The sequence below is a fragment of the Colossoma macropomum genome, unplaced genomic scaffold, assembly GCF_904425465.1.
Source record: "Colossoma macropomum unplaced genomic scaffold, Colossoma_macropomum, whole genome shotgun sequence".
Lineage (NCBI taxonomy): Eukaryota > Metazoa > Chordata > Actinopteri > Characiformes > Serrasalmidae > Colossoma > Colossoma macropomum.
In genome coordinates this window covers 33,291,596-33,318,660 of record NW_023494786.1, presented here as the reverse complement: position 1 = coordinate 33,318,660, position 27,065 = coordinate 33,291,596, and the positions used below count along the sequence as shown (strand labels likewise).

The 27,065-nt window shown below is 39.6% G+C and overlaps 2 protein-coding genes across 9 annotated transcripts in view; both read right to left on the bottom strand.

Annotated features, from left to right (window-relative positions):
• Nucleotides 1–1,076: 1,076 nt before the first annotated feature.
• tmem59 (transmembrane protein 59) lies at nucleotides 1,077–17,595 on the bottom strand. The gene is made up of 8 exons (XM_036565397.1): nucleotides 17,335–17,595; nucleotides 13,220–13,325; nucleotides 8,750–8,844; nucleotides 6,639–6,791; nucleotides 6,435–6,510; nucleotides 4,968–5,094; nucleotides 3,392–3,509; nucleotides 1,077–1,909 (listed from the first exon to the last, which is right to left on the bottom strand). The coding sequence occupies exons 1-8, from the start codon at nucleotides 17,485–17,487 to the stop codon at nucleotides 1,757–1,759; spliced, it is 981 nt and encodes a 326-aa protein (XP_036421290.1). The 5' UTR covers nucleotides 17,488–17,595; the 3' UTR covers nucleotides 1,077–1,756.
• A 2,400-nt stretch (nucleotides 17,596–19,995) lies between these two features.
• Nucleotides 19,996–27,065, bottom strand: part of LOC118804756 (U2 snRNP-associated SURP domain containing) — a 30,901-nt gene continuing 23,831 nt past the window's right edge. For 3 of the 8 annotated variants that reach the window (XM_036565388.1, XM_036565395.1, XM_036565396.1), the window contains 9 exons: nucleotides 26,819–26,959; nucleotides 26,114–26,300; nucleotides 24,221–24,298; nucleotides 24,050–24,113; nucleotides 23,801–23,963; nucleotides 22,467–22,577; nucleotides 22,233–22,351; nucleotides 20,620–20,787; nucleotides 19,996–20,492 (listed from right to left, as the gene is read on the bottom strand). In XM_036565388.1, coding sequence (XP_036421281.1) covers nucleotides 20,354–20,492; nucleotides 20,620–20,787; nucleotides 22,233–22,351; nucleotides 22,467–22,577; nucleotides 23,801–23,963; nucleotides 24,050–24,113; nucleotides 24,221–24,298; nucleotides 26,114–26,300; nucleotides 26,819–26,959 — 1,170 coding nt within the window. In that variant the 3' untranslated portion in view covers nucleotides 19,996–20,353. The remainder of the gene's footprint in view (nucleotides 20,493–20,619; nucleotides 20,788–22,232; nucleotides 22,352–22,466; nucleotides 22,578–23,800; nucleotides 23,964–24,049; nucleotides 24,114–24,220; nucleotides 24,299–26,113; nucleotides 26,301–26,818; nucleotides 26,960–27,065) is intronic. The other 5 variants (XM_036565390.1, XM_036565389.1, XM_036565393.1 and 2 more) reach the window with 5 other exon arrangements.

Here is a 27,065-nt window from a genome sequence, read left to right as displayed (position 1 = left end):
AGTCCAAAGCTGCTGCTTGTGGTTTAGTATTGTATCTTAGTGACCACTTTATCATTCCACCGGCTGTTTCTCTGGAGCCAGCTTTGTTTTGCCTACGCCAGGGGTCAGCAACATGTGGCTCCGGAGCCGCATGCAGCTCTTTTACTGTCCTGCTCGGCTCCACAGCAGAATTAGTAAAATAAATATAAAATAATCCTCCTTTACAGTAAAATAAAGCTCTGCTGATCGTTCAACACAGTTTAACAATAAATGGTCTTAAACTCTGGAGTTAATGTAGAACTGCTAATTCACCCTTTAACCCTGAAGATCAGCGCAGACTGCTGGTCACCATAGCAACACGGACACCATAGCTAGCAGCTAACGAAAAGGCAAAGAGAAAGATTTAAGACAAGCATCAATAATTTAGAGACGAATGGACTTATTTGTGTTTATAATCACTCCAGCTGGTTTCCTGATACGTTTAATCTGGAACAAGAAACTGAAACACTAAAAAGTCACAAAGCTGAAGCCAGTTTCTCGTTTGCCAGCTTCTTGTTCAAATTGTCCCGTTCCACCTTAAATGGTGCAGCACTTGTTTTCTGGCATCTCAGGCACCATTTAAGGTGGAACAGGAAAATTAGAACAAGAAGCTGGTGAATGAGAAGCGACTTCAGCCTCGTAAAAAGCCGAATGTTGAGAGACATTTTGCGAGAAACTGTTCTACTTTTGAGGAAAAGTTTCCTGCTGGAGATGTGAGAAAAGCAGCTATAGCTGAGCTAAAGCTTAAAGCAGAGCAAAGTAAGTCTGTGTTTTTGTTTATATTTTTCTGTCTATACTGGGACATCAGCACATACTGAGACACATTTACAGCCAGGATGGTAAAATGGATATAAACTGTTGTGGCTCCCAAGGTGGTTTGATTTTTGTTGAAAAGACAAAATGGCTCTTCTTAACATTTGGGTTGCGACCCCTGGTCTACACAAATAAAAATCAGGGCACTTTCAGCTGCTCCACATAAACGACTCGCCTCTAAAACTCTGTAGGAACATCAGAGCCTTTTTAGTTCGAGGAGGAAGTAATGACTACAGCACACAGGATCCACGTTTGATCGTGTTTATTCAGGAACTTTTTCAACAGAGCAAAAGACAAACAGAACCTTAGAAAAGTTTAATTTTCAGTATCTAAAACCGTATCTTAACTGCTCACCTCAGCCTTCATAACCGTCCATCAACACCACAACTGACCATCATCCACTCACAGGAAAAGCAAATAAAAAGCAGCTAATGTTGCTAACAGTGAATGAAAGCGAATGGTCACCAGTTAGCATTTTGCTACTACCTTCCATTTATCGTTAGCCACACTGGCATGTTTGGTTGATCTCCTCCTTTAATGCATTTTCAGTCAAGGGATGACCACAGCATATATACATACACAACACCAGGACTTCAGATCGCCACTGTGCTAAACCCCAACCCAGAAGCTGTTAGTGATCACTAAAAAAAATAAATCAATAAAACGAGCACTTCATCACTACAAATGGGCAAGAAAACGCAATCGCAAATCCTACAGAGCTGTCAACGTTCTCAGAAAACCCCAATATACAGACAGAATATTATCTGCAATCTAAAAAAACAAACAAACAAACAAAAAGAAATAGAAAATGTGCTTAAAGAAATAATTAATTACAAAGACTGAGAACATCTAAGAGTAAGACCTCAAAAAGCTAACTGCCCATTTGTTTCATCTGATTCTTCCTTCTGCGCCGTGGGAGTAATCCTTAAATATTAGACTGGTCAAGCGCGACCTTGGATGGAAGCGGTCCAGCCTCGTCCTCCTTCCCCAAAGAGCTGATGATCACGAGGGAGGACTGTGGGTAAGGGGTCAGTTTCTGATCCTTCACGTACTCCAAATCTCCATAAATGCTCAGCTTCTGTAAGAATAAGGGCTTTTTTAGAGCTTATTAGGAAACAGACGTCCACCTCTAAAAGCTCCTGCACAGAAAGTTATTACATGAAAGTGGTTATTAATTCACTGCCTGATGTCTGAGACTCTGTTTTATGATAGTTCTCAGACAGGATTTTACATTTTTTAAATACTTTTGTGGTGGAGGGATACATGCAGAGGGTTGTGGGGAAAAAATAGTCCCCAATGAGAACTTATTATTTCAGATTTTTCACTATTTTTCATCATCAACATTCCATATAAACTCAGAAGACTCGTGTAGGTTGACTGGTGGTTCTGGATAGTAAATAAAATGGCTATATCTGTGTTGTAGTCATGGCGACTCCCTGGTTCCTATCACCACCACTGTAAAGACATCTGAACCATTTCACACCAAACCACCCTGAATCCCTCTGTTTACATCTCACATCTGAATTACACAAAATCTTTTTTTTTAAATCAGTGGAATTTCGAAAACAAGTGTGACTCAGTATTATAGAAACTTCTTAACTCTGAAATTTGATCTGTTTAGTCTCCATGACGACTTCAGTAGGGACTGAATTTCGGACAGTAGCTGTTACAGAATAACAGTTCCTACCTTCATAATCTCATCATGAACTCCAGATAAGAAAACAGCATCACACAAACATGCTAACTAGACTAAACCTCCTAAATCCTGTCCTAACTTTAGGATGAACCCCAACAGGGTCCTCACTTCTGTTTAAGGTTTTTAGGCAGCTGAGTCAGCAGCATAGTTCACTACCAGCATAATGAGCTCCATTTATTTCTACTGTAAAACGCTGCTTTCACTGTGAGACGATTTTCTTTTCTAACTCTGCGTTTTAAAGATCTCAGACGCTGCAGACTCGATCTCCACCGCCCCTCTGATCACCTTCAGTGTGTTAATGTTGATGATGAAATATTACAGTGATGGTGGTGAATAATGAGGAGACGGAGCTGAACGTGTGTCTGTTTATTAGGAGGAGTAACGTTAGCGCGCTCGGCTAAAGCGTTTGGGAAATGGAGACTGAAACTGGGGAGCGGCGAGCTCTGATAAACAGCAGGGGGCGCTCTCACAGTATTCACTACTTACAGTTCATCATACTTTAGTTTTGTCTGACCTTTTTTACATTAGTAACAGCAGCTCTCTGGCTAACTAAATTAATTATTTTGATATGTTTCAGCTGTGTATGGATCGTCGGTTGCTTGGCAACAGACATGACAGCTGATTGTCAACTTCGAGTAGGTTAAGATTTCCTAACTGGAGATAAGATGCTGGAAGATGACATAAGATTCCTAAATGAAGATCAGATTTGCTTCTGTAATACAAATGTGTGAAAATCTTATCCTGACCTGTCAGATCTTAGAAAGAAAGACAGGAAGTGTCTGTAACACTGGCCCAGTTCTCTAACTGGAGGAGTTCCATCACTTCCATTACACACCCTAAAACCATAAAGGAGGGGCTGTTTACCTCAGCAGGGACGTACTGATCCACCGCAGTGGCCACTGTAGAGCAGCAGATCCAGATCAGAACCAGTACAGACAGAACCAGAGTGGTGGTCAGAATCCAACCAGGCAGCCAGGGGTTCCTGACGGTCAAACAAAACATCATGACTCACATACGCAGCCAGATCAGCAGCACTGTGATTAAACAAGAAACATACAGCGTAATAAAATACAATCTAGCACTCCATACGTTCCTTTACAAATCCACCTGTTCCATCTGTTTCTCTGATACTTTGTTAGCCCCCTTTTACCCTGTTCTTCAGTGGTCAGGACCCCCATGGACCCTCACAGAGCAGGTACTATTAGGGTGGTGGATCATTCTCAGCACTGCAGTAACACTGACGTGGTGGTGGTGTGTTAGTGTGTGTTGTGCTGGTCTGAGTGGATCAGACACAGCAGTGCTGCTGGAGTTTTTAAACACCTCAGTGTCACTGCTGGACTGAGAATAGTCCACCAACCAAAAATATCCAGCCAACAGCGTCCTGTGGGCAGCATCCTGTGACCACTGATGAAGGACTAGAGGATGACCAACACAAACTGTGCAGCAGCAGATGAGCTATCGTCTCTGACTTTACATCTACAAGGTGGACTGACGAGGTAGGAGTGTCTAATAGAGTGGACAGTGAGTGGACACAGTGTTTAAAAACTCCAGCAGCACTGCTGTGTCTGATCCACTCGTACCAGCACAACACACACTAACACACCGCCACCACGTCAGTGTTACTGCAGTGCTGAGAATGATCCACCACCCAAATAGTACTTGCTCTGTGAGGGTCCATGGGGGTCCTGACCACTGAAGAACAGGGTAAAAGGGGGCTAACAAAGTATCAGAGAAACAGATGGACTACAGTCTGTAACTGTAGAACTACAAAGTGCACCTATATAGTAAGTGGAGGCGTGTTTATGTTTATTTCCTATTTTTCTATGTACTTTTAATGTATTGTATTCATATTGAACTAAATAAATAGAAATTATGCACTAATATCTGCTGAAATTGTAGAGGATGTGTTAACTTATTTGGACTTAACGTGCTATTTAAACTTTTAGGGGGGCACCTACACTGCATTTCTGTTGCTTTGTTCCTGAGCTCTCTGACCATCTGAACATAAACACCTACCATACAGGTGCACTCTGTAGGTGTGCAGCCACGACTGCAGCCCCATCTGTTTTCATGCACAATGAGACACAGCAGTGCAGCTGGGGGGGGGTTTACACATGTCACCGTCACTGCTGTAGCGAGAACAGACCACCACCCAAAAATATCCTGCCAACAGCGGTTCTGCGGTCAGAAACTGAGCAGTGCTGAATGAGGTAGAGGGGCCTGAAACTGCACAGCAACAGTTGGGCTACAGTCTGAAACCGAACACCTACATTGTGAAGCTATAAGGTCCATAGTTAAAGATGGTGATTTAAGAGTTCTTTACTGAAGAGAATGAAAGAAACATGCTTCATCTGTGTGTAGGCGAAGGAAACCATCAGCCACGTTTGCTTTCTGAGAACTCAGCTACTGTAAAACACTAGCAGGTCCATCTAGGACTCACCTGGAGAGGCAGTTGAAGAGGTTGTAGTCGTCGTCTGAGCTGCTCCGATCTCTGGACATGATCACGCCTCTCTCCTGAATGTAGTCCCTGTGGTAGTCTTTGTAAACGGGCTCGCTTATCCCTTCATCTGTGACAGTGACAAACCAGAAAAACGTGCTGCGTTAGTGTTTACTGGGTCAGTGTGATGCATAAATATAAATAAATATTGTGACTGCAAAACACACATTACTTACAAACATACACTTAGGTGCCCTGGATAGTGGGAGAATTACAGAGCCTTTTCATAAGTTTCTCAAAAGGTTTTTTTTTTTTTTTGGTATTATATTCTGGGGGTGTATATACATATGCATATTAGATCATATATACTTCCAAAGATTATGTTCTGATCTATTTAAACCAAAGGCATTAAGAGAGACAGTAATAAGCTGAATATATACACAACCATCATTTATAGGGTACTTTCTACTGGGAGGGTTCAGTCCCAAAACCATAACCCCTAAATTAACACTAGTCAAAATAATACTTACTTTCTGTTTTGTATTTTATATTTTTTTAAGGATCTTTTTAAAGTGAAGCTGAAATGTTGAGATTTATCGTTAGTTTCATTTTTTAATTAAAAAATGTTTTCATGTCACTACAGTGTTTTGGTATGTGGGTGGAGCCTTATTTCAGCCACGCCCATGTATTTTAGGAAGTGAGGCTGCATCCCTGTCCCTCATGGCCACATGGGGCGCAGTAAGTAAATGTGTCCCAATGTCTGAAAATCAGTGTGGAACATTAAGAATCGTCATATTTTCCGCAGTTCAGCACTTTTTAGTGTTTTAATGTAAAATATGATGGTTTTCTGTGTGAACAGCTGTTCAAAGCTGTGTTTGCTGGTCATGTACTGGCCGGGTTTTCGAGCTCAAAATGAGCAAAAATTGTCACCAAAACAGTCACTACTGAAACATTCAGTAAAATTTGGTAGAGTTATGATTGTTTTGGTAGTGAGAAAATGGAATATTCAGTCATTAGTTTTAATAAAATAATCATAATTGAGGTTTAGAGTCACTCAGAGCAAAAGGATTTCAGTCTAAAGTCCAAAATCAGTTAAAATCCCAAACGTGTTTCAGCTCTGGGTTTGAACCAGCTCAGTAGAATGACCCATATACAGTCATACAGTTAAATGTTTGGGCACCCCTGGCCAAGTATGTGTTTTGCTGATGAAATAACTCCCTCTACAGAGAACAAACATCTGCATTTTAATTCAGTCACTCTGCTTTTGCATGATCTGCTGTTGGCTGTTGTTTCATGTAACCGCATTTGATATGATCTAAAAACGTCATGAGATGTGCTTTTACTGGACCCCCCCTTTTTCCTGTGGTACTGAAAATGGTTTTGAATATAAACAATTTCTTTAAGAGTCTCAGATCCAAGTTGAAAATTCCAGTATTATGACAAGGTTATTGCATTCACATTAGCACTTACATGAACTCTGTGGCTCCTCCTTCAGTTCCTCTCTCTGAAAGTCATACTGAGGGATGAACTGGACCTGTGGAGCCGTCTGCAAGACCAAAGACACAAGCGACATCAATACTAATGAAGTTACCAAGGAAGTATTAATATCTGTTCCAGTCAAATGTGAAGAAAATGGACAATAACTGAAGACACAGCACGGTTACCACTCTTTACCTGGAACACTACGACTTTGCCATCGTCAGCCTGCAGGTAAAAAGTCCAGGACGAGGTGATGAAGTTGTGGGCTTGGCTCATGACATCATCCCAAAACCCCCTGACCAGGGTCAGCGGATACAGGAGATGAATCCTGGGCATCATGGCCAACAGCTTAAACACAGATGAGGAAAACACACCAAAGATCAACACTTTCCTTACTGATGCTCTTCTTACAGAGAAGGTTTCAGCAACTGTTTTACTTTTTATTATCCTTTTTATTTCTAATATTTATTTTATTAGTTTTTTTATTTATTCTATTCTTTTTATTATTGTCAATTTATTGTCTTACATCTATTTCGTTTTCTCATTTTATTTCATTAATTTATGTTTTTATTTATTTTATCCTTATCCAATCTGTTACTTAAGTTTAAATGGTTTATTGATAACTTATTATTAAATTTTATTATTATTAAATATTATTATGATTTTTATTATTTTATTATAACATTTGATTTATTTTTACTACCCAACTTCTCAATCCCTGATTTCCGTATTGCTCGGCTACACTGTAAATGAGGGCCTCCCTCCATGTACTCTGAGTTTAAATAAAGGTTGACTGATTGATTGATTGAATGCAGAGTAGAGCTGGGCGATATGGAAAAAATATAATATCGCAATACTTCACATTTTCACGACAGATGATATGTCACAATATTCATTTTTTCAGCCAATTGATCAGCTAGAACAGAGAAAAAAGAACCATATTTTTTAAAAATACTGCCAGAAATTGTGAACACAATTGTTTTTATTCAATATTTGGCCCTAAATCCAGTTAAACAGGACTAATTTTGCTCTAATTTTGCACAATATGTTTAGAAAAGCTTGTTGTATCGTGATATAATTTATCACAATAACTATAATTATTGCCATATTACCCAGCCCTAAGCTGTGTGCATGCGAAAGAAAAACAAATGGATGGAATGAAAACAAAATAAAATAACAAACCACCTCTCTAGAGGGATTCAAGAAAGAGTTCACGAGAAACTCACTGATCTTATCAAAAGTTGATTCATACCTCTTACAAACCACCTGTGCATGATGTTGACATACATGATGTGTATTTAGTTACATGCAGGATGTGTATTTAGTTACTGCTGAAAGAGAAGCTTTTATTGGGTTAAGAACGAGCAAATATTCAGCTTTGCGTCTGACTTATTGGTGCAAAATTTTCTCCCCAATGTAGTCGTGTCCAATTCCACCCACTAGTTAGACTAGCTAGACTCCCCAAATCACAATATACCATCAGCGCTAGGAGAACGAAAGCTAGCACAGGCTTCCTCAGAGTCCTGTAAGGCGCCGTCGCATCTAATGCAACGTCACTGGACGGCCGAACGTCAGCTAACAGACGCCTGCACTGGCTAGCATTGCGCTGGGTGATGCGGGGAAACGGGGGGGCCATCCTACAAAAAACTGGATCATTCGGAAACTCTGCATTACCGTTTAGGGCCCTAATGTCATATTACAAAATAATGCGATTAACTTTAATCGTTTCGCAGCTCTAGATTAAACATCGTTTTCAAATCCAGGCGGAATTGTTAGGAAACCAAGAACAACGCAGAAAAGGTAAAGTAGTAATGATCAGCCGAATGATCAGAATCATCAGAATCAGATTTACTGGCCAAGTATGTTGACACACAGAGCTGTTGGTGTCTCTCTGGTATTAAATGCAATATATAAACAATGTACAAACAATTTATAGACAATACACAATATGGAGGGAGCCATCCTTGTGATGGAAAGGACGCCGGTTTGATCCCCTGAGCCGACAGTACGTGACTGAAGTGCCCTTGAGCAAGACACCTAACCCCCAACTGCTCCCCGGGTGCTGTGGATAGGGCTGCCCACTGCTCCGGGCAAGTGTGCTCACTGCCCCCTAGTGTGTGTGTTCACTAGTGTGTATGTGGTGTTTTTTCCCGTTGTGGGGCTAATAAGGGTCTCTTAATCTTCATATAAGTAATCTGCAGACTACATATGGACAAGTAATATACACACTGTACATATTATTTACAGACAAATATAATGATATAATAAATATAAAGTACATATTATTTACAGATCTCTTGCATTACCTGCTCCTGCCTCTGCTCTGCGAATGGAAGTTGACTCTGGCAGCCCAGACTGCAGGCATACTGCTCATCTACCTGACTGTAGGCCTCACGACAGGCTGAAACAGGAGGAATCACAGACGCAGGTTACTGAACAGCAACATCCATAAGGGACCAAATCAGTGATGCACTGATATGAAAATTCTTGGCTGAAAACGAAATTCAAGACTCACTAGGCTGAAATCAGAAATAAAGCTTTCTGTCTGTATAATCCGCCGTTTTATTTATTTACTTATTTATGCTGACGATAATTCAAAGGTGATAACAACGGTGCTATGAAAGAAAACAGAGGACTAATTTATTTTAAAACAGATTGCTAAATAAGATTATATATTAAAATTATGAAAATATATGGAAAATACTTTGGTTTTTAATATGTAAGGTGTGCAGACATGGAACTCCCATCTAGCAGTGTGAAGTTTCTCCAGCAGGAGGCACTGATAGCACACGAGTCACTTTAGTGCTCGTCACTTAAAAAAGAAATGGCCATAAACCCACACCAGCAGGATCTGACCAACACAGTAACAGCTTTCAAAACCAGAAATGAAACGTTCATTACCTAAAGACACCGAGTTACTCAGTAACGTTCACTACCTAAAGACACCGAGTTACTCAGTAACGTTCACTACCTAAAGACACCGAGTTACTCAGTAACGTTCATTACCTAAAGACACCGAGTTACTCAGTAACGTTCATTACCTAAAGACACCGAGTTACTCAGTAACGTTCACTACCTAAAGACACCGAGTTACTCAGTAACGTTCACTACCTAAAGACACCGAGTTACTCAGTAACGTTCACTACCTAAAGACACCGAGTTACTCAGTAACGTTCACTACCTAAAGACACCGAGTTACTCAGTAACGTTCATTACCTAAAGACACAGAGTTACTCAGTAACGTTCACTACCTAAAGACACCGAGTTACTCAGTAACGTTCATTACCTAAAGACACCGAGTTACTCAGTAACGTTCATTACCTAAAGACACCGAGTTACTCAGTAACGTTCACTACCTAAAGACACCGAGTTACTCAGTAACGTTCACTACCTAAAGACACAGAGTTACTCAGTAACGTTCACTACCTAAAGACACCGAGTTACTCAGTAACGTTCACTACCTAAAGACACCGAGTTACTCAGTAACGTTCATTACCTAAAGACACCGAGTTACTCAGTAACGTTCACTACCTAAAAACACCGAGTTACTCAGTAACGTTCACTACCTAAAAACACCGAGTTACTCAGTAACGTTCATTACCTAAAGACACCGAGTTACTCAGTAACGTTCACTACCTAAAAACACCGAGTTACTCAGTAACGTTCACTACCTAAAGACACCGAGTTACTCAGTAACGTTCACTACCTAAAGACACCGAGTTACTCAGTAACGTTCACTACCTAAAGACACCGAGTTACTCAGTAACGTTCACTACCTAAAGACACCGAGTTATTCAGTAACGTTCACTACCTAAAGACACCGAGTCACTCAGTAACGTTCATTACCTAAAGACACCGAGTTACTCAGTAACGTTCATTACCTAAAGACACCGAGTTACTCAGTAACGTTCACTACCTAAAGACACCGAGTTACTCAGTAACGTTCACTACCTAAAGACACCGAGTTACTCAGTAACGTTCACTACCTAAAGACACCGAGTTATTCAGTAACGTTCACTACCTAAAGACACCGAGTCACTCAGTAACGTTCATTACCTAAAGACACCGAGTTACTCAGTAACGTTCACTACCTAAAGACACCGAGTTACTCAGTAACGTTCACTACCTAAAGACACCGAGTTACTCAGTAACGTTCACTACCTAAAGACACCGAGTTACTCAGTAACGTTCACTACCTAAAGACACCGAGTTACTCAGTAACGTTCATTACCTAAAGACACCGAGTTACTCAGTAACGTTCACTACCTAAAGACACCGAGTTACTCAGTAACGTTCACTACCTAAAGACACCGAGTTACTCAGTAACGTTCACTACCTAAAGACACCGAGTTACTCAGTAACGTTCATTACCTAAAGACACAGAGTTACTCAGTAACGTTCATTACCTAAAGACACAGAGTTACTCAGTAACGTTCACTACCTAAAGACACCGAGTCACTCAGTAACGTTCATTACCTAAAGACACAGAGTTACTCAGTAATGTTCATTACCTAAAGACACAGAGTTACTCAGTAACGTTCACTACCTAAAGACACCGAGTTACTCAGTAACGTTCATTACCTAAAGACACAGAGTTACTCAGTAACGTTCACTACCTAAAGACACCGAGTTACTCAGTAACGTTCATTACCTAAAGACACAGAGTTACTCAGTAACGTTCACTACCTAAAGACACCGAGTTACTCAGTAACGTTCACTACCTAAAGACACCGAGTTACTCAGTAACGTTCATTACCTAAAGACACCGAGTTACTCAGTAACGTTCATTACCTAAAGACACAGAGTTACTCAGTAACGTTCATTACCTAAAGACACCGAGTTACTCAGTAACGTTCACTACCTAAAGACAGAGTTACTCAGTAATGTTCACTACCTAAAAACACCGAGTTACTCAGTAATGTTCACTACCTAAAGACACCGAGTTACTCAGTAACGTTCATTACCTAAAGACACCGAGTTACTCAGTAACGTTCACTACCTAAAGACAATGAAATTATTTCCTTTAAATAATTTCTTTAAATCAGCTGAATGTTAAAAAGCATGCGCATCCTACACTTTTATTACATTAACATTTTTAACATTGTGTGCTAACAGCGCCCCCTGCTGGAGAAACTTCAGACTGCCAGACAGGAGTTCCAAAGCCTTGTCCAGGTGCTCTACATCATTAAAAAGGAGATGTTTTCCATCATTAGCGCTGAGCCTCTCTGGAAACCAGCTTTAGATGCCTTTGGGAAAGCATTAACAAGCTGTTTAGAATGAAATTAGTCCTCTAGTCTTTCACAGTACAGCATCAGAAAAACAGGTGCAGTGCAGGTACATGTTTTGCTCATGAACGTACAAACAATGTAAATGCAGACTGTGCAGTGGATCGTATTTGCACTTCACTGTTTATCTGCTGATCAACCTGTTCGAAAGCATCTCTGCTGAACCAGCGCAGGAGAGCGAAGAAAACAAAGAGCGTTTCTCATTTCTATTACTATTCAGATTATTTATATATTATATATCCCTGCTGTTGGAACAAAACCTTGTATCTCCAAAATTGTAACTTTACAGGAGAAGCAAAAAACATACTTTACTTTTAATGTAAGTGAATGGAACCAGAATTTTTTCCAAGTCATTATGGGTCGTTTCTTTTTGTCCATTCATCATGAAATTTACACACAATGTAAAGAGCAACAGGCACTTTCAAATTATGTAAAAAACTGAAAAACGACAAAAATGGAGATACGAGGTTTTCTTCCGACAGCAGCGATATATACACATAATTTTTATTATGTGGGTCATTCTACAGAAACGTCCACTTTTCTATCTGTCCATAGGAGTCACTGGTGTTACTGATCCTCATTGGTGTTACACATAATAAAGGAAACACCAGAGACATTTTAATGAACATTTTACAAAACGGCTGCTACAGAGCATCAAACCACATGTTGTCAATCATGGAATATCCACTAAAATATGGAATTTAATCCATTTGTATTCTATGTTTTCACAGTTACCTCAGAATAAAGTCGGTCACACCAGTGACTTCAGCTAAAAGCTTCATATGAAATCATGAGCTGAATGAGAAAATCTCTGATAACTGAAAGACACAGTGGACTCACCATGAGCTTTTCTTCATAGATCCTCAGAAAACAGGTAAAAGAAGTCGAGTGATGTCATCAGTGTGACTTTTATTTCAAAATAAGAGATTTTTTGTTATGCAGTAACACCAGTGACCCAACTCCTGGGGACAACTTTCATTATAGAGTTTTATAAATTTATTTTACATTTGTTTTCTTTGTGTCATTTAAATCATATATTTCATAGTCATGTATAGATTATTGCAGTTAAAATAGCAGAAAATCATGTTTTGTCTTCAAAATATGGCCTCAGCCTTCACACATGACTGTGGGGACGAGCTCTTCTGTGGTGCTGGGAATTCTAGATGACTGATTTAAAAACCAATATTGATAAATTGAGGCTCAAGAAGGTGGAATTGTTAAAATAACTTGTTTTATTTTAAAACATAAATAAATTGTAACCCTAACAAGTTTTTGAATTGTAATATATCTGTAAACGCCAGGGACACAAAAACAGACGTTTCTGTAAAATGACCCATATATTTATTAAACACTAAGTTTAGATTAGACATATTATTTAATCTTCAGCTTCTTTCAGCCTTTTTTCTCCTTTTTCTCTCTGAAAATGTTTAGTGTCCATAATTTTGGTGCATCACTAGATTAAATAAAAGGTGCTTGTGCAACAGTGTTTACCAGAGTCACACTCGGATTTGGTCTGGTTGAGATTTTCACTGTCGCCGACAAACTGGCAGATGGAGAAGAGCCTGCAGCCCCTCTGACAGGCGTAGAGCTCCTCCTCCTAAACGAGAAACAGACACCAGGCTCGGTCAGTCAGCACAGCGACAACAATAACACTCACAGTCGGGTCAAACTCAGCATCATCACCCTTTTACAGCAGAGGTCGTCAGTATGGAGCACCTGATCTGCCAAAATGAAAAATAAATAAAATTTAAAATAAATGACTCAGTAAATTAATATATGAATTAGAATTGCACAGAATAATGATGATAAATCTAAAAATAAATAAATATATTTAGACAATAATATATTAATAAATAAAACCTTACATAAATCAATGTCTGCATTTACCATTTACTTATGTCTATTCAGTAATTTCCCCCCTCACTAATTTTTGTATTTATTTATTTTGTTATTTATATGCGTCTTATTTAACTTACTTTTCTTTTTTTTATTCATTTATTTCCATAACTATTTTTATATTTATTTATTTCTCTATTTATTTATTTCTGTATTTCCTTGTCCTTATGCTAATAAAGGGGCTGTCAATCAATGATGTCATGGCGTCTTAATATTCCTATAGGTTGATCGATATCAGATTCTGTAGATCGATTGTACATGTCTTGCTCTATCTAATAAATGAATTAATGAAAAAAAATAATTAATCAATCAATAAATAAAGCGAACAATTGTTAAAAAATAGACACAGACAAATATACAGAAATGAACACAGGCATTATTAAAAAAATGAGAATACAGAAATAAATCAATTGAGAAATATATAACTGCAGAAAAAGGAGATATGTATAATTACAATCAAAATAAGCGATATATACTTTAGTTACTGATTGTTATTTAATGATTAAATTACCGAGTCATTTTTTTTTATTTTATTTATTTTTCATTTTGCCAGATCGGGTCCTCCATAGTTAGTGCTCAGGAACAGAAATCGAAAAAAATGATCCATTTACTGAAAGCTACACTGTTTAAATCATTAAAAATGCCCAGAAACCCAAACGTTACCAGCTAAACCTTAAACTTACTTAAACCATCTATGAGTCTAAACGTCAGACACACTGATTCTACTGCTGCATATCAAACATAATGTCTTAAAGGGCCCATATCACGGAATTTAGAGTTCTGATAAAAATCACTAAACTTTCAAAATTCAGTGCTGAGTCCATACAGTCCATTTTGAATTCACTGCTTTTGTGATGTCACAAAACCAGTGCACTTATGCACATCCACATATTCAGCCTGCAGACATTTAGCCCCGCCCACTCACGCTGAAGTTATAAGGAGTGTTTCAGCCCAGAACGAGGCTTAATACAGTGCAGCCAATCAGAGCAGAGCTCATTTACATATATCAGTCTTAAAGGTACAGTAACAAAAACAGCCTGTTTAATCCTAAAGAGATACAGACAGAACATAAATGACCATGTATAAATGAATTACAGCAAACAAACCCACACAAATGTTATAAGAAAAAAAAATAAATACAAGAAAAATATAAGATACTGGCCCTTTAACGTTTTTAGCTTCTTAAGCGTGTCAGTTTTGGTGATTAAGTTAATAAAGTATTTGTCTAAAATGTCCCTAGAAGACACTCCTGAAAACAAAGGTGTCAGATAGGGTTCTTAACCCTCTATTGCACAGTGTTGCCTCAGGGCAACAAACCCATTTTCCTCACTTTACAATAACATTATCCATATTTAAAGACAATGACAGGGTGAACAGTAAAGGGAGCAGTTTAACTATGTCAACAAAAAGCATGTTCCTGGTCATACCGTCTCTTAGTGGGTACTTTTAAACCTGTTTTTTAACATTCAGTCTCATTATTTTCGTTATGAGAATTTGCAAAAATACATTTGTTGCCTAGAAGCAACATTGTGCGACAGTGGAATGGATTTAGTCAATCACAAGCCTGGCCTCACCACTTCAAGGCAAAATGACCCCTGCACACATTATTTTTTAAAAAAATGTTTTGATATTTAATAATCAGGGGCCGTATTACAGAAATCTTTTAAGTCTGAGATCTGCTTTGTTGTCATGGCAACTTCAGTTAAGACTGAAGTTAAGAACAGAAGCCATTACAGAACAACAGTTCTTAAGTCTATAAATCTTATCCTATTTCCAGATAAGAAAACTGTATTACAGAAACATCCTAAGTTGCCAAAATATCCTAAATATTTTCTTAACGTTAAGATAAACTCAGAGCGTCTTAACTTCTGTTTAACCGTCTGTTTCTCTTGTTTTAGGCAGTGACACAGCACAGTCCACTATAACCAGCATAATGACGCCACATTTATCTACACTGAAAACTGTGATTTGAGTTGCGAGGTTTTTCTTTTTAGACGGCGTTTAAAAGCCCCAGACGCTGCAGACTCGATCTCCACCGCCCCTCTGATCACCTTCGTGTGTTAATGTTGATGATGAAATATTACAGCGATGGTGGTGAATAATGAGGAGACGGAGCTGAACGTGTGTCTGTTTATTAGGAGGAGTAACGTTAGCGCGCTCGGCTAAAGCGTTTGGGAAATGGAGACTGAAACTGTGGGGCAGTGACTCTGATAAACAGCAGGGGGCGCTCTCACTATATTCTTAACTTTCAATTTATTGTGCTTTAGTTTTATTTGACTTTCTTTACACCAGTAACTATAGCTAACGTTAGCTGTCTAACTAACTAACTAGATTACGTGTTTATGTTTCAGATGTGCGCGTATGGTTGGTTGCCAGGCAACAGACACGACAGTTGATTATCGACTTCAGTCGAGTAAGTTAAGATTTCCTAACTTGAGATAAGAAAAGATGCTGTAAGATAAGATCAGATTTGCTTCTGTAATACGAATTTGTGAAAATCTTATCTTGACCTGTCAGATCTTGAGTTAAGACAAAATGAGAAGTTTCTGTAATACGGCCGCTGATCCATTTTATGCAAGAATAGTAAATCGACTAATTAATTGCTCTCATAAAACGTGCAGTAGAGGGTTAAAGAACCATGTTAGAAACAGAGACGTGTAAACGTGAGGAATCTTCTGAAATGCTTCACAGAATATAGCGGTTCTTCACCAACTTAAGTGTTCTTCACAGAACCTTTACATTGGTAGAGGTTCTTCAAATTTTAAAAAAATGGTTCTTCACATTTACACCTCATCTACAGAATGGCCTTCTACAGAACCACCCACTTACAGGTTCTTTACGGAACAAAAAGTGGCTGTTCTATGGCACTGCTCAAAATATTCTCGTGGCATTCCAGTGTAGTGGAACCCCTGTTACTTCAGCTATGGTTCCATCAGAACAGTGTTTGGGTCCCTTTTACTCTGATCATCCAGGGAGAGGGAGAATCAGAACGCAGCAGTGACGCTGGCCTCCTATTCCAACCTTCCGTTCCACCTTAAATTGAGCAACTGTTCCATTCCGTGTAACCTCTGCACCATTTAAGGTTTTACGGTGTGTTTAATGTGTTTACTGACGATGGTTGGATTTTATTTCCCCACATTATTTATTTACAGTGAAGGAAAATCTGAAAAATAAAAGTTTTCCTGGGGGGCTTTTTTGCTTTACATGAATCCCTCCGCCATGAATGGATTAAAACGGATTAAGTGCATTTTAAGGCAAGACGTTATCACAAAACAGTGTCTCAGTCATCAGGCAGTGAATTCATAACCATTTCATGTAGTAACTTTCTGTGAGGGAGCTTTTAGAGGTGGACGTCTGGTTCCTATCACCACCACTGTGAACAGTTCTGACTCGGTAAGTTTCTCTAGAACAGAGCGTTTCACACCAAACCACTCTGAATGACTCCGTTTACATCTTAACCACTTAATTATGCAGGACGGTTAGAAATTTGGTGGAGCTGCCCTTTAAAGAAGTTAAGGGAAGTCAACTAATGAAGTGAACCAACGCCTATAAGATACCGACAGCATGAAACGGTTCTAATGAACAGTTCTCCGTGCTGTTCTAATGTCAGCAGGCTGTGAGCGATAAGCAGCCCTCAGCGCTGCTGGTTTAATGCTGTTTTGGTGTGTTTCGGCGTGTTTTGGTGTGTGGTGTGTGTTTATCCTCCTTACCCGCGGGTAGGTGTGCAGGCTGTAGGTCATCCTGCATGTTTTAACGCAGGAGGCCGTGCTGCCCAAAACTCCATCAAACACGTCGGAGGAAGCCGAGCAGAAGCGCAGCAACACCGCGCAGCTAAAGCCCAGCAAAACCGCGCCGAGCTTCATCGCCGTTTTCCCCGCAAACAAACAACAAAATAAACAAACAGCAGCAGCAGCAACAACAACACGGATCCTTCTTCTTCCTCGTTCGCGACGGGGTGAGATCTCGCGAGAACACGCGGGGTTTCCCGCTCCGCGGTTTGTAAACATTAGCTAGCGCCGCTGCTGATGTTACGCCGTATTATTTATGTATTCATTATATTATTTCTGTGGTATAGAAATGCGCTTTTAGTCCAAAATAATGTTCAAAAACCTCCCCAACCCAGTACGAGGGTGAAGTTGGGTCCATATTCGCCAGCTTTTTGTTAGTATTTTCTAGAGGTGGGTAATCCAGGTCCAAAAAGTAAAAACCCTCTCCCAGGATTTTGTTCCAACTGCATGACTTCTCTAATTTGCTCAATCCAGCAGCGAAGGTGTTCAGGCAGTTGGAACAAAATCCCGGGGAGGGTTTTTACTTTTTGGACCTGGATTACCCACCTCATACCACTCGGTGCCTGCTGTCATGTAAATACAACAGCTGTTTTATATGCCGTGTAAATATGCAAACAGATATACTTTATTTCTACTCTTCGACTTTGTCTGTTTTTATTTTCCTGCATAGTTTATGTGAAATTATGTGTTGGTACTGAAACACTGCAATTTCCCTTCAGGATCAATAAAGGTTGTTCTTTCTTTCTTTCTTTTTTCCTTCCATCCTGTCTTTTTCTTTCTTTCTTTTCTGTCTTTCTTCCTTCCTTCCTGTCTTTTTCTTCCTTCCTTCGTGTCTTTTTTCTTCCTTCCTTCCATCCTGTCTCTTCCTTGCTTCCTTCCGTGTCTTTCTTTCTTCCTTTATTCCTTCCTTGTGTCTTTCTTTCTTTCTTCCTTCCTGTCTTTTTTTCCTTCCATCCTGTCTCTTTCTTCCTTTCATCCTGTCTTTCTTTTTCTTCCTTCCTTGTCTTTGTCTCTTTCTTTCTTCCTTCCTTCCTTCTTGTCTTTGTTTCTTTCTTTCTTCCTTCTTTCCTGTCTTTCTTTCCATCCCTCCTTAAATGTAACAGCAGTTACATTCTGGCGCCTCAGGCGTTATGAAACCTGCTGCACCATTTAAGGTGGAATGGACAAATTCAAACAAGAAGCTGGCGAATGAGAACCTGATTTCAGCCTTGTCCAAACTGTGCTCTGAAAATTAGCACTGAAGCATAGAGGCTTTACAGCAGTGTAGCTGGCTATACTGTCCTTACATGACTAAATCAGTTTCAAGTCATTCAACCTTTAGGCCAAATTAATAGACATGGATTAAGCCTAGTCTTATTACAGTGCCAATGATGAAGCACCACTGAAAATCCTTTCTGGTCTAGGTTTAGGCTTAGTCTGGGTTCAGGGAAACAGGTCCTTCATTAAGTTAAATGGGCATGATGGAGCAAAGGAATGACTGAACTCCTCATTTAAGGGGAACTTCACAGACTTTTCAGACTTTCTACATAAAGAACCCTTATGATGTGAACAGAGTGGTTCAGAGTGGTTTGGTGTGAAACGCTCTGTTTTAGAGAAACTTAGGGAGTCAGAACTGTTCACAGTGGTGGTGATAGGAACCAGACGTCCACCTCTAAAAGCTCCCTCACAGAAAGTTACTACATGAAATGGTTATGAATTCACTGCCTGATGGCTGAGACACTGTTTTAGGATAGTTTAGAGAAGACACTGGCTTTCAATATATTCATGGTGGAGGGATACATGAAGGAGGTTGTGAGGCAAAATAGTCCCCCAAAGAAAACTTGAACCACCATCAACACTACATAGTTTTTTGATAGTAAATAAAATGTCTATTTCACACTAAACCACTCTGAATCACACCTCAACAATTAAATCATGCAGAAATTTTAAATTCCCCTCTAACACCCACAAGATAAACACTGATATATGGGAGAATGTGCAGGACATGGAGTTTCCTCTTAGTTAGGTACACTTGCTTGCGCCTACACTCACTGGTCACTGTAACAGACACACAATGTATGTTATTATTGTAGGCGTACAATTACAGACTGTACCCCGAGTGTTGTTGCACAAGTTGTCTTATCTCTACACCAGGGTAGAGGAGGAGGGCCAAAGTGCAATGTTTGAGGGCCAAAAAGACAAAACAATATACAAATAAAGTATAAAGGTTTGAAATCAAGTTATCATTTCAGTTTAATCATTTAAATTTGGTATATGTGTGTGTGGGGTTAGGGTGACTAGGGTCACGGGCCATCTTTGAGCAGCACTGCTACACACCAACCATCACTGGTCAGTTTCTGATCCCAGGACCATCATTAAGTGGTTGTCATTTGGATAGTTGACCATTCACAGCACAACAATGACTCTGACACGCTATCAATGCAGCTGCATTGCTGGAAGTACGTGGATTTGGGCTTGGAAAAACCTGAATTTAATCTTGGAATTGGGGAAAAAATACAAACTGTTGCTTAACGTAGAAGGAGGCACGTAGTGGACTGTATATCAAAGGAAGTCCAAACATCAGTTTGAAGTATAAAATGCTTCTCAGAGGTGACATAAGTTGTGTCTTTATTGAAAATCAAAACATCTATACAACTGAAACATATACACTATTTTAATTTAAGTCATTTTCAAGGGATCTAAAAACCATGACCAAAAATAATGCCATAGTTCTGAGACGTCAACTCATTTTCTGTCGTGACGAATTAAGACGTCGGAGGAAGCCCCTTATTTGACAATATAAAATACTCCTGTGTAGACCCTTGAGGACACTGTACGCGTGCAGATGGGAGTGGACTTCGAAGGGAGAGAGGCTGAACGGGGAACGCTTCCCACACAGATTTACAGGACGAAATTCAGGCACAAAAAGAGATTCCAGCTGCTCTGTGGCTCCAGCTGCGTTTCAGTGCTTGCTCTTTTTGGATTTCTTGTGAGAACGGTGTGGCGATCGGGAACGCGACCTGGATTTCTTGGAGGATTTCTTGGGCGTTCGCGATCTGGATCTGCGGGAACGTTTGGGTGTTACAGGTGGGGAAGGTGACCTGCAAGATAAACAGGTGAAAGGGAGAAAGAAGTCGGAATTACAGATACCAGAATGTAAGTGATACTAATAGAGAGTAATAATCTGAGGATACAGAAATGGAGAGAAGCGAGTAAGAGTCGGTTTACCTTTTGGAGGATTTCCTGCTACTGTCTCGTGGCGAGTCTTTATAAGAGGACCGTGAGCTGTCCTTGGTGTAGGACCTGTCTGAGCGCTCGGACCGTGGAGACGGGGAGCGGCCGCGACGGCTGGAGCTACTGCGAGTGGGACTGGGGGAGGGACTGTGCCTGCGTTTCCTGATGAAACAGAGAAAAGCAAGTGGACATCAGACACACACCACAACACAACTCTACATCAAAGTTCACTGAAACCGAAAATTCAGAAATACAGCCTGATGTTCAGAAACGTGATAATCTGTGACGCAACGGTACCGTTAGGAAAGAAAAACACTGCAGCTGCCAGGGGGACGCAGAAACAGTCCAGTTACCTTCTACCTAAATTAAATTATTCTATTAGCCTTTAGGTGATTCACCTGTCAGCTTCGAACCCTTTTGTCTCGGGCTGAAAAAATGACTAGTTACGCAATTACACTGCAATTGCAATACATCTGGCAATTTATCACATCACTGTAAATTAGGAAAATAATCAAATTAGTTCCAGTGACTGGATTACTCTTCAGGTCCCCAGAGCTGTCACACGATCACTCAGCCTGCAACTGTTTTAGTTCATTTTAATTGATTCTTAGTCGATTTAGTACATTTTTATTATTCATAATAATTCATAGTACATTTATTTATTATTCGTCTATAGTTTTATTATACATTACTTTCATCCGTCTTAGTCGACCGTTCTGATTATTTTGCCTTCCTTAATGTTTTTAATTGTCCCAGTGGTCAACATTTTATCATAATCCTATATTTATCACTTGTTTTCTTCCATCTTACTGTTTTGTTGCTGCCGAAAATGTAAACAGTTCAAAAGAGTTTAATGTTGAATATATTAATGTTACTAAATCAATTAATGTGACGTTATTTATTTCATTTTATTTAGTTTTTCCCCAATTTAGTCGTGTCCAATTCCACCCACTAGTTAGGACTCCCCCAATCGCACGATACCACAAGCGCTAGGAGGGTGAAGGTAAACACAGGCTTCCTCCGAGACCTGTGAAGCGCCAATGCATCTTTTTGAACTGCTGCTCACGCAACGTCACTGGACAGCTGAATGCACATGGAGGAAAGCGCCAACCGTGAGTTCTGTTACGTCAGCTAACAGACGCCTGCACTGACTAGCATCGCGCTGAGTGATGGGGGGAAAAAGGGGGACCATACTGCCCACCCAGAGAGAGCGAGGCCACTTGGGCTCTCTTGTATCACCAGTGATTGAATTTGCGATCTCCTGATGAAAGGGTCAGCGCTTAGACGGCTGCGCCGCTCGGGAGCCCGCAGTGTGATGTTATTTTGGCTTAAATAATTTCCTTTTTGGCATTAGATGAACACACAAAAACACTCAGAAAGTCACTGAAGCTGTGACTGGTCAGGAGCATTAACTGCACATGGTAAGCAACGCTGTGATGGGTTAGTGGGCGTCTGTGATCAGTACTGCGAATACCACGGTCATGATAACGATTAACAGATTTTGTGCAGCCCAACATGAGACCCAACCCAAAACGACTGTGTCTGAACTCAAACCCGTCCATAAGCTTGAACTTATGAACCTGCTGTGCTTCCACAGTGTAGCTTACTTTTCTTTTCTGTTGGATGAAGACTCCTCTTTTTCCTTCTCTTTGTGCGTGACTTCGGCTTTGTCTTTTTCTTTTTTCTCTTTCTCCTTCTCTTTATTCTCCACCTCTTTTTCCTTTTCCTGTAACAGATAAAGAAGAACTTCAGTACAGCTGTTCTGTGCTCTAAAACAAGCCGAAGAGCAAGAAGTCTTCAGCATTACAGACACAGAGAATGTTCTCAGAATAGTTACTCACCCTCTGCAATAACTTGTCCCTGTAGAGCTCCACTTGTTCTTGAATACTCTGTCCTGATTTTTTCGGCCGTTTCCCCGACTCCAGCTCATCCTGGAACTTCATCACTTTGAGCTGCAAAAAGCAGAGGGAACATTTTACAAACATGTTTTGCATTTTGGAACAGTCAACAAATCCACAACCCAGAGAACAGCATTGTTTTTGTTTAATGTAATAAAAATTAATTTTTAAGTTGCGGGGCGATATGACCTCAAATCAATATCAAGATTAACTGAATATTTTACCTCGATTACGACTGATGGACAACTATTTTGTTTTGTTTGTTTTTTTGCCCTCATAGTTCACTGAAAAGGTTTGTACTGTAAATATGTTCTGCATATCTTAATGTAAATTGTCTCAACAGCCAGATCGGATTTCATGCCGCTTTTACGTCAATCCAACTCTACATTCGTCATAATTTCGCACTGCTGGGACCTAATAAACATTTGGGCTGATATTTTTGTACAGAAATTAGAAGAGACTCATCCAAAACCCTCCATGTTTGAAGAGATTTTGAAAGAAATGTCCGAATGGGCAAGATTATGTCTGTTTATATATATATATATATATTTATTAATTAGGGGCGGGCAATTATACATACATACATACATACATACATACATATATATATTTCTTTTTTCTTCCTTTCTTTCTTCCTTCAATTTTACTGTACTTGAGTTCACACTATAACTCATGTATAAAAGGCAGCCTAAGACACATCAGACCAAAATATGTTAACTGTTAATGCTAGTGAAGTCGTTCCTTAGGCAACAGTTTGGGCACTCCTGGTCAAATTCCATGTTTTATTGATTTTCTAAGTGTAAATAAGTGAACACACTACTGCACATTTACACAATTACTGTCCATTTAGTGAATTTAACATACTGGGAAAAACATACAACAAAAACGCTGCCTGTGCAAGAGTTATAGTGGCAAACGAATAAAAATCATGCCCTAAAATTTGCAGAACACCACCATATTTATGCTCTATTATCTTATTTACATTTAGAAAATTTAACAAAACATGGAATTTGACCAGAGGTTATAAAACCTTCATAAACGACTATATAGGTCGAATAGGTAAACGGATCACTGAAAGTCATTAGTGTGTTTAACACGGTATCTTGGCTCAATATTTGCTCCAAACTGCCGTGATATCCTATTGAAAACCCATGAAAAAACTCTATGGTGTGACCACGGGTACAGCGGGCAACAAATGAGGGAGCAACTTTATGATAACAATAATAAAAGTCCCATTTATCAGCATATTGTGCAGAAAAGAGCACGTGAACACAAACCTCGATTTCCCGCAGTTTAGCGCGCTTCTCCTCACTCATCTCTGACAGCTTGGCGGATTTTGAGTCTTGGTATTCTTCTTTAACAGGCTGGGAGTGAGATGGCTGTTCTGTAGAGTAGACGCTCTTCAAAGTCTCTTTGACGTCGGTTTCATGTGTTTTCCTGCTACGTAAAATATTTTAGTCATTATAAACGGCATCAAACAACAGAACATTAAATCTTACTAAGCAACTAAAAGACTTAGTTTTTACCTCTCGTTAGTCTTTTCAGACTCTTCTGGCAGTTCAAAGATTTCCCATTTTGAAGTGGTTACAGCTGCAACGCAAGGACAGTGAGGTCATTTTTCGGGATAAATAACAGCTCCGAAAACGGTAAGGAAAATCAAAGAGGCAGCCGTAAATGAAAAGGCAGTAATGACGGACCTTGAGCCTCCAGAGCCGCTCCATCCACTTCCTCCCATTTTGATGGAGCCATCTTAAAAGCTGGTTTTGGTCCATCTACTGAACATGCAGGCAAAATCAAAAAGTTAAAGCATAAATTAAACAAAAAGAGATGATTATTTCTTAACAGTCACAGACAGCAGTCTAAAACACTGTCGTCTGAAATTACAGGTGGTTATGACTATGACTGTGTGAGAAAAGCTAAAAGTCCAGACTGACGAACTGAAACACTAAAAAGACAAAACAGTTCAGTGTGAATCTTGTGTTGTAAGCAGGATACAGATCTTTAAATGAAGAAATGTGTTGATTTCTAAGTCATTAGTTAGCTGGCCAGCACTGATGTGAAGTATCAGAACATTAAACAATTTCTTTGACGAAAATAAAACCCACTTTATACAGTTTTGCCTGCATCCCAAATGTACAGGGTGTCCCAAAAAAACTACATCATTTGTAGTCTAATAACGGCCAATTCTCCCTCAAATGATCTCACATTTTAACAAAATGTGTGAAAACTAATCAAGTTTAATTTTTAATGTTGTTTTTCAGGTTAAAGAATGGCGTCCACTAGAAATGATAAGGCATTGTGTGTGTTAGAATATGCTCGAACACAGTCAAACGAGAGTGCAGCAGCATTTTCGAGAAAATTCAATAAAAATGCACCAACTGTGCAGGACAAAGGGGTCTGGACGACCACCAGTATCGGAAGATATTACGTTTGTGAAGCTGTGAAATCGGTTATAAAATCTACATCCCTCTGAATTTCTTGTTTGAGTTTTGATAAATAAATCTTGTATTGTTCAACATGAAGCCTGTTTGATTTCATTTGCCTCGAACACGTATTTACTCAGATATTCACACCTCAAATGATTTTTTAGGCACCCTGTATTTGATCAGAAGCTACGATGCTAAAGCAGCTAAAAGTGATGAGTTTAATCAATTATTAGCAATGAGCAAACTGCATTACGAAATCACTGCGTACCTTAAGATTACCTGAAAACTTTTGAGGCAATGTGCGATTAGGCATGGAGTTAGCACCATGCTAACTGGTGGAGTTTAAGCTATCACACACGTTAGCCACATTAACCTTGTAGCTGCAGAGCTAAAACTAAAGAAGCGAACTTCAGACACCAAACATGTCTTGAGTGACCGATAGGAAAGCACTGGAACTTTAGCCACCAAAACATTTTGGGCAAAAATGGTCAAATGTGGCTTTTTTAGTTTTTGGTCAAAAGAGGGGAAAAAAGCGCCAAAAAAAAAAAATATATAAATAAATACAATTAAAAAAAAACAAATCAAAAGATGAAACAGGCCTACAGCCAAGTGTCAAAATCCAACACAGATCATTTCAAAACGGTAATGAAAACGAGCAACAGTGATTAAAAACCACTGTTTCTTTGCTCTCCTGTGCCGATCAAACCGTTTAAACAGATTGATCAGCAGATCAACAGTTAAAGTCACTGTTGGTGCACCGACACCATCTGTACACTCAGATAGATAAACATTCATAAACCACAGACAAAGAGCAAAGAGTCACTAACGGATTAATGCAGCTCATGGTCTTGAATGATAAACAGTCTTTGTTGTCGAGGACGCTGGATTTCATGGTGCTGTAGCTACACTGTCATCATTTCAGTAAGTTTATTTTACATAAACTGTTTTTCTTCATCATCGGTTCAGTTTTGAAAGCTTTATCACTAAAAATATTTCCTTAACTTGTAGTTTTATATGTTTAGTATGTTTATTGTATGTTTAGTATGTTTATAGTATGTGCATCTTCACTGATCAACTACGTTTGGGACAAAGCCGATCAAATAAAATTCCTGGCTGAGCCGCTTTGACCGAACCCTCTGTGTTGTGTTGATCTGCGTCACTCACAGGGAACTCCGTCCAGCTCATCCTCCGTGCCCTTTATGGGAACTCCATCCAGGTCGTCCATCATTGGAGCTCCATCCAGAGGAGCTCCGTCGATCGGAGTGCCGTCGACGTCCTCCAGAGGAGCGCCGTCCAGCTCCTCCTCCACAATAGGGGCGCCATCTATATCCTCCACCTGTTCAACGGGCTGCTAACATACAGGACATTAACTCAGCCATCACCCAGTTCCTCTTTAAACTACACCACAGATGTAAATTACATTTAAATTATATTTAGATTTAATGCTAAAACAAAAGCCATGAAAGTGTTTCTCTGTTAAGAAGTCAGTTCAACAGAAATAAAAATAAAACCTAAATAAAAAATGTAAAAAATACACAAATAATATTAAAAAAATATATATTAAAAAATCTGATACTGACAAATGTGTGACAGAATGGATGTAATGAACTCAGCAGTCCACTTCCCACAACCGAGACTCAGATAAGTTAGGTTAATTTAAATTTACATTATAGTCCTAAATAAATATATATATATAATATATCCATAAAAACTGACACTGACCACACATTTACAGTGCACACTAACAGAATCAGCGATCCAGTGCGCTCCGTTTCATGTGACTTACATGAACAAAGCGGAAATTGAATTAAAACCTTAATACAATGACAGCCTGAACATGGTTATATACACCACAGACACCAGACTCACTTCAGACACCAGCTCTGTGGGGGTCTCTTTGTCTGGATCCAGACTGACGAGTCCCAGGAAAATGTTCTGGAGTTTGATGAGGAACGGATCAGGATACACCGCCCAGTCCTCCCATGCCCGGAAACACGACATCACTCGTTGCTGTGGGGGGGGGCACTAATACTGTCAGTGTTTACTAATATTTACACGTGTAATATTGTTCTCCTCCAAATCAGCCTGCTGAGGCTGCATGCGAATGCATGCATCT

Excerpts from the sequence above, each read along its gene's own strand:
- tmem59 (XM_036565397.1), bottom strand. The coding sequence starts at position 17,487 with ATGAAGCTCGGCGCGGTTTTGCTGGGCTTTAGCTGCGCGGTGTTGCTG. Across the intron at positions 8,845-13,219 it reads CAAATCCGAGTGTGACTCTG|CCTGTCGTGAGGCCTACAGT; the intron begins GTAAACACTGTT and ends CTCCTGTTTCAG. Across the intron at positions 3,510-4,967 it reads CTCTTCAACTGCCTCTCCAG|GAACCCCTGGCTGCCTGGTT; the intron begins GTGAGTCCTAGA and ends TTTGACCGTCAG.